Source organism: Poeciliopsis prolifica, unplaced genomic scaffold (genome assembly GCF_027474105.1).
Source record: "Poeciliopsis prolifica strain line A6 unplaced genomic scaffold, Auburn_PproV2 SCAFFOLD014, whole genome shotgun sequence".
NCBI classification, from domain to species: Eukaryota; Metazoa; Chordata; class Actinopteri; order Cyprinodontiformes; family Poeciliidae; genus Poeciliopsis; species Poeciliopsis prolifica.
This window is the reverse complement of record NW_026562389.1, coordinates 9336360-9347977: the sequence shown is the minus strand read 5'-3', so window position 1 is coordinate 9347977 and position 11618 is coordinate 9336360. Positions and strand designations below refer to the sequence as shown.

The window sequence follows — 11618 nt, the reverse complement described above, 5'->3', positions numbered from 1 at the left end:
GATGATTAGGAGTGCCGTGATTTGCCAACAGTTGATATAAACTCAGGTCGAAACTCTAATACAAAAGGTTGAGGGGAATAATATCTATAATTTCAACATGTTATAATTAGTTTTATAAACGCACAATATAATTCCAGTTAGTTAGCGTTTTCCTAATTATGATTTCAGCTGACAAAGCGCTTTCTCAATTGAAATTTTTGTTATGTTGTTAGTGTTAATTAACTATAATGACCTTGGCTTTTAGTATCTAAAATGATCGAGTTTTCCTTCTCTGCATTTGTTACAAATTACTGCAGGCTGCGGTCCTATAAAATCAATTAATTTCGTTCGCGGAGGATTTCTATTACTTGCCCCTGCGTGCACGAGTTCCAGTCTTAACTTGGCGTGGCAGCTGACACTTTGCCAGAGTGGATGTGCTGAGAGGTGTATTAGAAGTGATAATGAAGAACACACTTCCACTTGAGAACGAGGCAATTAAAGTGGAGGTGTAAACAGCCGAGGGAGCAGCGAGTGTGACTTCCCTCGGGAGGGAATCCACCAACATCCCTCACACCTGAGAGGTCTGCGGAGGACTCTGGCTCTGATGAGGATCCCTGGTGACAGTCTGCGATGGGGAGGTGTAAGACGAGGAACCGGAGCCCGAGAGCAGCCAGTCACTTCAGCTACCTCTTATGTCTGTGTGTTTGTCTTCCAAGCAGCCAGAATATGTTGTAAAACTATTTCATTTTACTTTGGGTGTTTTCCACTTGAGTAGAGGCCTATTTTCTTCTTCTTGAACCACTTTTACCGCATTTATTTATTTACACAGAGACTGTGCAACATACAATTGCATGTTATGGTCATTGCAGAGAGAAGAAAGCAGGGATACATTTCTGCTAAAAAAAAACTTTTTTGCATGTTGCCTGACACTGGACGAAATTTTTAGAAAAAATTTGTAGATTTCTATGCTCTAAATGTTGAAAGTTTTAAGACTTTTTAAAATTTTATAGGAAATGTCTGAGATTGATTAAAACTTTTTTTTTTCAAAAGTAAAATTTTGACTTTTTAAAGTGAAGAATTTCCATGTTTTTTTTTTTTAGAACATTTTTAGATTCATTTCAAATTTTGCAGTTTTTGAGTAAATCTTTGACTTTTTAAACTCAGAAATTTCCACATTTCATTTTTTTAGAAAATTCCTGAGATTAATTAAAAATTAGGATTTTTTTTTTTCACCAAATTGACATTTCAAGCTCAGAAATGCTTTTTTAAAAATGATTTCTGAGTTGTTTTATTCCCAGAACTTTGCCTTTTTCATATCAATGTTCCTAATATGCTATTGTACAGTGCATAGAGTGGTAAAGACAGCTGACCAAACATGCTGGAGCTCAGATTGGATTGCTAAATAAAAGGATAGAACAGTGCCTGCTGTTTCTGAAACAGGTAACGGACGCCATAAAATATTTACTTAGAGTATTGACAAAAACACGGCTGTGTGTTTGTTTATTGCTTTTTTTTTCATTAAGTGCTTGTCATAGCAATTGAGACCCAAATGGAAGTACAAAAAACGTGCGACATATGAATGTTGTATAATACATCCCATGTTATGTATGTATTGGGATTCCAAGACGTGTTTTGAATGATGTGATTTAATTCGACATAAAAGTGTATACAAACTCAAATAAAAAACATTTAAAAAAGCAAACACTTTTCTGTTTATCTGTTAGCAGGACAACAATGTGGAAATGAAGTCCAACAAACTGTTACAAAATGCTGTTCTACAAAATACTAATAATTCATGGCTGAATGCAAATATGCATTTTATGTGTGCAAATAACATTCTTGATGTTGTTTGTAAAACAGCCACAAAAGTTTTTATTTTTAACCCTTTTGGGTTGTCACAATTTTAATGCAAGTTTGTAGGTTGCCTGTCAATAATGCTTCTGTAAAGCACTGAATGTGTACATTTTTCTTACGTAATTTTTAAGTACGTAAAAGTTAAATTTGCATAGTTTGTGAGTTGTATTTAGTAGTATGAGGGGCTCTGTAAATAAAGTCTTACTTTTATTGAATATAGTGTAAAAAGAAAAAGATTAACATTGTGTATCATTGTTTTTAAAATTGTATCTAAAATATCCGGGGTTTTATTCTTCTTGAAAATTGTAGTTAAGATTTCTCTTCAGGCAAAACCTTTCTTTTTCTTCAGTTGCAAATGGTCGATGTTTTCAATTCAGGCAGTGTTTGGACAAGCTGAAGGGGTCCTTTAATTCCGATGACGTCTTCGTAAGTGAAGATGTGAATAATTTTATATACCCTTTTTTATGTATGTTTAATTTAATGCTCATAAATCAATACAAATGCGTAGTTCGTATTTTAAGCCACAAAATGGCTCAAACTACAAATACACCAAGTTAAAAGGTAAGTTTATTTTTTAGTTATGAACTGTAAACAAAGCGAAATGCTAACTAGCCTAGTTAGCTCTTGTTAGCCACTAAACACCAAACCTGTTGGAAAATCCCACCGATTTTAGATTAATTTGATTAAAAAGCTACATTTTACATTATAACACTCAAATTGAATTTAATCTGAGCTTATTTGATGCTTAACAAACATTCGGCTTGTAAAATTGTGAAAAGCAAACGTTTTATTGTGCTGAAACTTTATAATCGTTAAGAAGCACAGAGGTTGGCTTTACGTAATCGTATTCAGACGTGCAGCATAATATATGCAATATTTATAAACCCATTTTCTTTACTCTTAAAAGTATAGGTAAAAAAAGTAATTAAAGCGAAATCATGCAATTATAGTGGAGCCTTTAAAAACGCCATAAACATCTAAATATTTTCCTGCAGATTTTAGTAAATTCACATCCAATGTGTCTGTTGTCTAAATATGTGCAAATAATGCTGTAAAATTAACGTATGTTTGCTTGACGTATGTAAAGCATCTACATTTTACACATTTGAACCTGTAACTTACACTATTTGATCTCCAGCTAAGCCAGGCTGCCATGCATTTCCAGCCTAAATGACTAAATATTACATAATTTCATTCTGCTTATGCAGACGCTCTGTTTGCGCTGAAGAACAACTCGCTGATTGAACAAATTAAAGTTATTTTTACATGTTTGACTAACTTTGTGAAGCTATTGGTTTATTTAAGTGCAGTTTACTGGTGCAGAGTTATTAAAAATGTCAGTTCAGAGCTGTCGGATATCAATATTGGAAGTGAAAGAATAGACCCACACAGCTGAGATTTTTAAAGTTTTTTTTTTTCATCATTGGGTAAGCATCCTCATACTGAATGAATAATAATGTTGCATTCCAAAAAGTCTGGTGTGATGATATTGTACAAATCTGATGGAAATTATTCATTTCTTTATGAAAGATACAATATGGACCATTGTGGTCTCAATGATAAACGCTAGTGCTGAAAACTTCTAATAAGTGGACAAAAAGGTCATGTACATAATGCCGTCATCAGCATATTGTCCCATCTGGGCAGTTTTGCTTAGTTTGCTTAAAATTGACATTTGCTTTAACCTTAATATATATTTTTTGGCATTTTTTTTTTTTTTTACTTTCAGCTTCAAGTCAGTTTAAGACTGATTCACCAAGCTCTGCAATGTCCCAGAAGCCCCAGAAAAATGCCCAAACTGCACATTACATCGAGCTGGGAGGCTACCAGTACTGGCCTGTACTGGTGCCCAGAGGCATCAGACTGTACACGTACGAACAGATCCCGGTTTTCCTGAGAGAAAATCCATACATCACCGACGGATACAGAGCCTACCTGCCATCCAGGTTGTGCATCAAGAGGTGAGGCGTTGCTCAAAGTGTGGTGTAAACCAGGATAAAATACTTCTTGGTGCTTTAAACTTGGAAAACTACAATGGAGCAATGGTTTGTGTGCAGCCTCTTCATCCTATCCAATGAGACAGTGAATATCTGGAGCCATCTGTTGGGCTTCCTGCTCTTCTTCTGCGTCGGCGTGTACAACATGGCGTCAGTGCTGCCCTCCATCAATGCCTCCAGGGAGGATTATGTCATCTACTCCATCGGGCTGTTCTGCTTCCAGGTGGGATGCCGAGTCAGAACCTTCAGTTAAAGGAACTTCTGAATTGTTAAAGTGAAAGATTTCACTTCCATTCACTGCAAAATTGCACAAATTAGAATTTTAAAAATGAGTTGGCTTAATTGAAACACATCAGTTTAGAAAGTTTGGATGAGGTGGTTTTTATCAAAAGAAAATTATATTTTGTAAAACTGAAACACTTTTTTTTCCACAAGTAACATGATCAACAAACAGATGTTACTACTGGCAGAAATGACAAAGAAGGCGACAGGAAGTAGGAGGAGGGTGATGATTTTTAATGACTCAAACAAACTTGTTCATATTTGTTCCTTATTTAATATAAACACAAGAGTGAATTTGTATTTCAAAATAGATTTGCACACATTTGTAATAGAAACGCAGCTAATGATTCAGTTATGTGAAGGCAAAACTGTCAATTAACCGATCGATCTCCATCGATAGAGAGAATCTAAATACATTACCAAGCCTAAAAAGTGAAAACAGAGTAAATTATGAAAATGTATTACATGTGCTTTGGAAAATGAAAACGTCAGCCATTTTTATTTGTTGATCAATCAAAGAAAAACAAATGGATGATTTTGATCAGTATTATTAGTAGTGATTCTCCAATCAACTGATCATCAGAAATGATTGAAATCTGTTGTATATTTTGAGTTTAACATCCATAGAACTGACAGAAGCAGCTTTGATTTTCCTCTTCATGTCTGCTGAATTGTTTCTGGTTGCATTTTTAAAAACAAGTAGAAAAAGTTAAACCTCCGCATCATGTTTTCCTGCTCAGTTTTTACAATATGATGATTCAGGATGAGCCAAATATCATTCACTGCAACTGCTGTCGCCTTAATCTGAGCGATTACGAACCGACATCAGTGCAAAGTTCTGCTGGATGTTCTTAGCAAATTAAACTGAATCCTGTTCCTGAAATCTGCCTGGATCTGGTCTGGATAATGAAATGTGTCTTTAATTCCTGATGGAGCTGCGTTTCCACCCTCAGCTGTGCATGCTCTGCTCCGTGGGTTACCACCTGTTCTGCTGCCACCGCTCGGAGAAGACCAGCCGCCGCTGGATGGCGCTGGACTACGCCGGCGTTTCCATCGGCATTCTGGGATGCTACGTTCCAGGAGTGTTTTACACTTTCTACTGTAACAATGTAAGTTCATCCCCGATTGATTTCTGGTGTTTGTGTTCAATTTTTTTGTCATTTAGCTTTTCATTGGCATTTTCCACATTTGCTTACAAATGAAGCGTTTTAGAACAAAAGCTGTTTACATGTTTGGCAGAGCTAGCGAAGCTATTGGTTCATTTAAGTGAGCTGTTCTGGGGCAAATAAATTTGTTATTCAGGGCATTTATATTTGGCTTGGAAACAGAAACGCTTTAAATCAATTTAGCACTGTTTTTTTTTTTTATTCTGAGCTTTTCACCCAAAAAAACAAGATTTATGGCTCAAACTTCCAATTTTTGTCAAAGCGTTTACAGTCTGAACTGTTGTGTTGCTTTTAATTCAACTTTTACGTTGCTGATGTGAGACTTGCATCTTAAATCTGCACCAAAAGAGGCAGATGCACTAAATCTGAACGTAAATAATGGCTGAAAATTATAATTTTGAAATTAAGAAAGAAATCTGCATCAGTGAAGTGAATCACATCACAACCCCAAGAACCACAATTACAAGAATAGAGTCGTAATATTAGGAGAATAAAGTCATAATTTCATGAGAAATCCACAAAAGAATGCAAATAATTAAAATGAGAAATATGGGCATCTTTTAAAGTTAAACTTTGGTGTAAATTTTACAAATATTACTTCATGCTTACAGAAATACCTATATAAAAAATAAAATTTTTCTTTTAATTTTAAGACTCTTTTCTGCTAAAATTACAACTTTATTCTTCTAATCAAACAAAAAATCTTTTAGCCTGTCGCTAACACTGATGGAATAATTGAAATAAAAGCCACCGTGTGAAATTATTTTTGTGTCATTTTTACTTTTTTAAAAGAAAAAAATTATTAAAATTGCATCTGATATGGAAAAAAGTCTAATTTTATTTCCGGATTAAATGAATTTACTGTTTTAAGTATAAAATGAAACAATCGGACGATAAAAGGAGCATTTGATTTATTTATGTTTTTGCTGTGAATTGTTGCATCATGGCGGCGGCGGCCTGAGGAACAGTTATTGAACAAAGCGAGCGCCTCAGCCTGGCTTCGCTCTTTGACTCATTGTTCCTGGTGAATAAGCAGCACAACACCTTCGCCGCTCTGATCCGGTTGGAAAACAGCCTCCGATGACACAAGCTCCTCATTCCAGCCGCCCACCGTCATCATCATCACCATCATCGCCGCTACTGCCGTTTTATTTAATTTTTTTATTTTTTTTGTCCCTGAAACGCTTGGCTCCGCTCCGGGACGCTCGCTTTCCCCCGCATATTGGAAGCGCCGGGTTATTTTGCCCCCAGAACTGGGCTGAAATCTGCTCCAGACCAAACCAGATGGCGGCGTTCACGGAGCGGTCCGTCACTCCTGTTCCTCACCATATGACGCTCGCAAGTCCAGGAGCCTCGGCGGCAAAAACAGAGCCCCTCGTCCCCCCACCGCCGCCGCCGCCTCCTCCTCCGTCCACGCCAAGATGGAGGCTTCGCTTCTGGGTGGCTCCACTCCAGTGGCAAGCCAAGTCCCTGAAGAAAAACAGATTTTTATATTTAGCCAGTCAAACTCTTGTCTCGTCCTAGTCTTTTGAGGGATGCAGATTTGGAGATCTGTGATGAGGAGGAGGAGGAGAAAAAGAAAAGAAGAATTTGGCTGCGGCCGAGCCGGGGGCCTTGTTCCGGGTGCAAATTTATTCACTGTGAAATTCAGCAGGACTCGTCGCACGAGGACGTGTGACTGGACGGAGGCCTGCATCCACACAGGCGGACAGAAGGGACGGAGACGAGGCTGTCCAGACTTTTCAGCCGCTACTTATAGAAGTTTAAATACCAAGCGCAGATCCAGGGACAGGTTCGCCGCAGATCTGTGATAACGGCTCAAACAGTGGGAGAGATTTCTTAACACATGCAAGGAAGAAACTGAGCCAAGATGAAAGACAAACGACGCTTAGTTTTCATTCTCCGTTTCTCTTTATTTGCTTGTTTCACTCATAAAGATCTGAGTCATTAATGAACGTATAAAACACTTTATTCTGTTTAGAAAGAGAGGAATCCTCTGTGATGATCATGGAGTCTTCAGCAGTTTCTAAAACATTTTCACGTTTGGTTTTGTTGCAAACAATAAATTGGAATAAATCAGCTATTGAAATAGTTGTCAACTAATTGAGTAATCGATTAATCGTTAACTGGAGTATACAGACTATAAAGAACATTTGCTGAAAGAACAACATAATCTAGGCTGTAATTAATTACTTTCACCCAGTACTATTATGTTCAATAATAGCAATGACTGTTATGTTTGCTAACTAAATAATTAGCTTGCTGAGTAAGTAGTTGGTTTGAAGCGAAATATTTAGCTTAAATATTTAGTTTGAAGAGAGAAAACCCCATTGTTTTTCTTTTATGACATTCTAAATAACCCAAATTATTGCTGTTAATTTTGACTCTAACAGCACCCCGTACTTCCCTGCCACCTGAATCACCAATAAACACAAACATTCATGTTTATGGTTGGAAACGTTCAAAGGAAATGAATTCCTGTCAAACGTTGAGTCATTTTTGTTTCTCTGGCTCTGACCGGTCTCTGTGGTGCTGGTTCCAGTACTGGCGGCAGGTTTACCTGGTGACGGTCCTGGCCATGATCCTGGCCGTCTTCTTCGCCCAGATCCATCCTCTCTACCTCAGTAAGCAGTGGAAGCAGCTGCGCTCGCTCATCTTCTGCTCCGTGGCCGGCTACGGCCTCATCCCGACGCTCCACTGGATCTGGATCACCGGAGGATTCTCCTCACAACTCGTCCAGGTCCAACAAACTCTTCTGGTTTTCACCCACTCTTTCTGCTCAGACGTGGTTCTTCTTGACTTTTGTTGTCGTTTCTCTTCAGGATTTTGTTCCACGGATCCTCGGGATGTACTTCATCGCAGCGTTGGCAATTATTTTCTATGTTTCGAAGGTTCCGGAGCGATATTTCCCAGGTGAGTCCACTCAGTAGTTTCACTTCACCTCTAGCGACGAACAGATTTATGGATGCAGAATTCCTTAATTTTTGGGAGGTCAGTCATCGCCTGACACTTGCATATGAAGCTGATCTTATTCAACCTCTATCCTCTTCTGCCAGAGGTTTGATTGACAGACTGGCCAATCAGCTCATTTCTGCATGTTTGCATTTAACAAACTGTTACCAACTCAATGGCTTTCTTGCTACATTTAGCAACATTTCAGGCAGAAAAATCACAGTCAGCTGGTTGGGCTTTTTACAGATAGGTAATCGGCAGTTGGTGCACCCGTAACTTTGTCACATTGTCTCACAATACTTTAAGTATTCAGTTTTTGTACTGACTAGTTGAATATTAAAAGTCTTATCCTGTTTTTGTACCGCTGTTCCATGTAAGTCAGTCACATTAGAAAGATATCTGAAGGTTTTTTTAATCAACCACAAACTTATGTTTAAAATGAAAAAGCAAAACAGATTAAAATGGACTTTTCATCTTTTCTTCCGTTTCTTAATTGAACAGAAACTTTCCGAAAGAAGGAAATAAATAAATGCATCCAAACTATTTGGACTTTTTTGTGTTACTATAATGAGATCTGAGTTTTGATTGTATCTTTTTATTGTTTGCGTCTGAATGAAGAGCCGATTTCCTGTGCAGTCCCATCTCTACTTCTCAAATTATAGACAACAGATCGATTTTCAACCAGTTTCTGCACCAAGACTTAATAACATAGAAACATTTGGATTATTAAAGGTGTTCATGTCCAGTTTTAAAGTTGTAGTTGTTGTATTTGCCAATTTATTGCGAGGAAAAAAGCGGTTCTTGTAATGTTATGCCCTTGAATCACGTTTTTTATTCCCCCTCAGGTCAACTGAACTACCTGGGCTCCAGCCACCAGGTGTGGCACCTGCTGCTGGTTCTGATGTTCTACTGGTGGCACCAGTCGTCGGGTTTCATCATGGCGTACAGACACAGTCAGACGTGTCCCGCCGCTCCGCCGCACACCTAGTCCACAGCGCGACACGCCGAGTTTCTGAACGTGAGACGTTTAAAACCCTCTGCATGTCGTTTTGTCCTTAAAAGGAAGAAATGTTTTCTGAAAGTTAAAAATAGAGCAAAATTTGGTCAGAATTAGAGTGAGAAAAAAATCTGATGTTAAAGGAGGAAATAAGTTTGAATTCAGTGAAACTTTATTCATCCATATGTTTATTTATCCATCCAATTATCCACCTATTATTTATAAATTAAACTATGTAATTATTCATCCATTCATTGAGTTATTTACCTGTCTGTTATCCATCCAGTTAAACCTTCATACATTTTTCCTATATATTTGGTTTTTTTGGCTTCATTATTTTATAATATTTTTGTAATACATCAAATTTTAGACTTTATGCTTAAAAAATGTTTTTATTTAAATCCCAACGCCTGCAGAATTAAATCTACTTTGACCATTTTTATTTATAAAATTGTCCAACAAAGGAGAGATGTGGATGTTGGTGTAGAAAATGTGTTTGGAACCAAACACTTGAAAGAGAAAAGTAAATTATAGACGTATATTTATGCATAATTTATCCTTTATTTTTTTATTCTTTTCTTTTCTGTATTCCTTAGTGTTTTTTTTCTTGATTTTGTACTTTAAATATTTAGATTAATCTAAATTATAGAAACATTGTTCATCCCTTTAATGATAATAATACACTGATCTCAATTTATTTAAACAGATAGTTATAATAAGTTAGATCAGTTTTAAGATCATCTAAAATATCCCTCTAACAGTTTTTTAAGATTTTGATTTTAATTTGTTATTGCTGTTTAAACAAAACTAAAAATAAAACCATTACTTTAGAGTTCTAGCCAAATTTCTGTCGTGAAATAAGTTTTTTTATCAGTTAATAGAAAATCTATGTTTCTACAACGAGAAACCGAAGGAATAAATTATTTTTTATTTAGTCCGTACATCTGTTCAGGACACAAACATTAAATGTTGCAGCTTCCAAGATCCGATTTAACGTCCCTTGTTTTTTTTTTTTCGACCTTTAGGAACGACCTTTGACCCGGTGGCTTGGATTTCACTTGTGATGAGGAGCCAGATGACCAGCGGCGTTGCAGCACAGGAAGCGAGGTGACGTGAACGCATCATAAAAATCACCAACAGGAATAAATTAACAGGAAGCTCCTGCACTTCCTGGTTCTCCAAGTGCCTGTAAATGATGTAGCATCAAATGTTTCTGAATGGGGAAACTTACATCTGCTGATGTAAGTTTGATATGTTTTTAACAATATCAAGAAGCAAAAAGTGAGCATGTTAAAGCAATTAAAACCCCAAAGACTTGTTGTTCTGCAGCTCATATTAGCAGGAAGTAATGAGCAGCTCTGCCTCTGGAGGTCACTACTGAGACACAGCAGTAATTTAAGCGGCAGTATTAAAACCACATTCTCTGTCCTTTTATATTCATTGTTTTAATCCTTTATTTGGTTCATATGTGAGGATTTATTGGGGAGTAGACAAGAGACAAAAAAATCAGTGTTTCCAGATGTGATACTGTAAAATATGATGTTCTAGCTCCCTTAGGGTGATGTGCAATGTTTTACTGTTTTAGTATTTTAAATGACTTCATTCCAAAATGCAGCACCTACATGTTAAACCAGCTTTTATGTACATTATATGAATGTTTTATCTATCAAAAACATTTGGTTAGATTTAGACTTCAAATTTGGCCTCAGCAAAAAAAATATATATGTAAAGAATATGTTATATTAGTCTCCTAATTATGATTATTGCCTTAAAACAAACCATTAGATCTTTAGAGAGGAAAGAGCGCAAACGCACGAGACACTGGCTGTTACAAACATATAAAATAGAAGCAAAAACCTTTAACTAAATGCAAATGAAAGGAAGTGGAAACAAAATGGGAGAATTCCTTAAAAATAACTAAATATTAAAAGCTTTCTCCATGAAAACAGAAGTGCTCCAGACCAATTGGTCAAGCTGTAAATAAATGGGAATCTCACTCAAATTTGGAGGCGACGATTGAAGAGCTGAAAAAGAATAAGTCTCTACACTCATTCAGGCATTTTTAGTAAATATTTTTCTTTAAAATTTCAAAAGTCTTAAAGTGATTTAATAAGTTAAATGGTAGCAAACTCATTTTGGAATGAAATTTGATACTGTTTTTAAATTATTAATGGACTTAAACTGTACTGTTTGTACATTTGTCTTTTATATCTGTGTAAATGAGACTTTTTGTTCCATTTTGGTTATGAAAGGAGAAGCTGTGTAGCTACGTTTGTTTTTAAGGCTGTTTAATACAATGTGCTTCACATGTTTGTTTAATAAACTGTTCAATAAAATCCAACAAACTGGTCTGAATTCATCAGAAATGGTCCACAGGTACCGAATCCTCCA

At 36.5% G+C, this 11618-nt stretch overlaps 1 protein-coding gene across 1 annotated transcript; it reads left to right on the top strand.

Moving 5' to 3' along the window:
* The first annotated feature begins 2252 nt into the window (after window positions 1–2252).
* Window positions 2253–11576, top strand: paqr3a (progestin and adipoQ receptor family member IIIa). Its single transcript, XM_055039199.1, has 8 exons — window positions 2253–2394; window positions 3563–3794; window positions 3891–4053; window positions 5066–5221; window positions 7821–8018; window positions 8101–8191; window positions 9076–9248; window positions 10253–11576. The coding sequence occupies exons 1-7, from the start codon at window positions 2334–2336 to the stop codon at window positions 9216–9218; spliced, it is 1044 nt and encodes a 347-aa protein (XP_054895174.1). The 5' UTR covers window positions 2253–2333; the 3' UTR covers window positions 9219–9248; window positions 10253–11576.
* The last annotated feature ends 42 nt before the right edge of the window (window positions 11577–11618 follow it).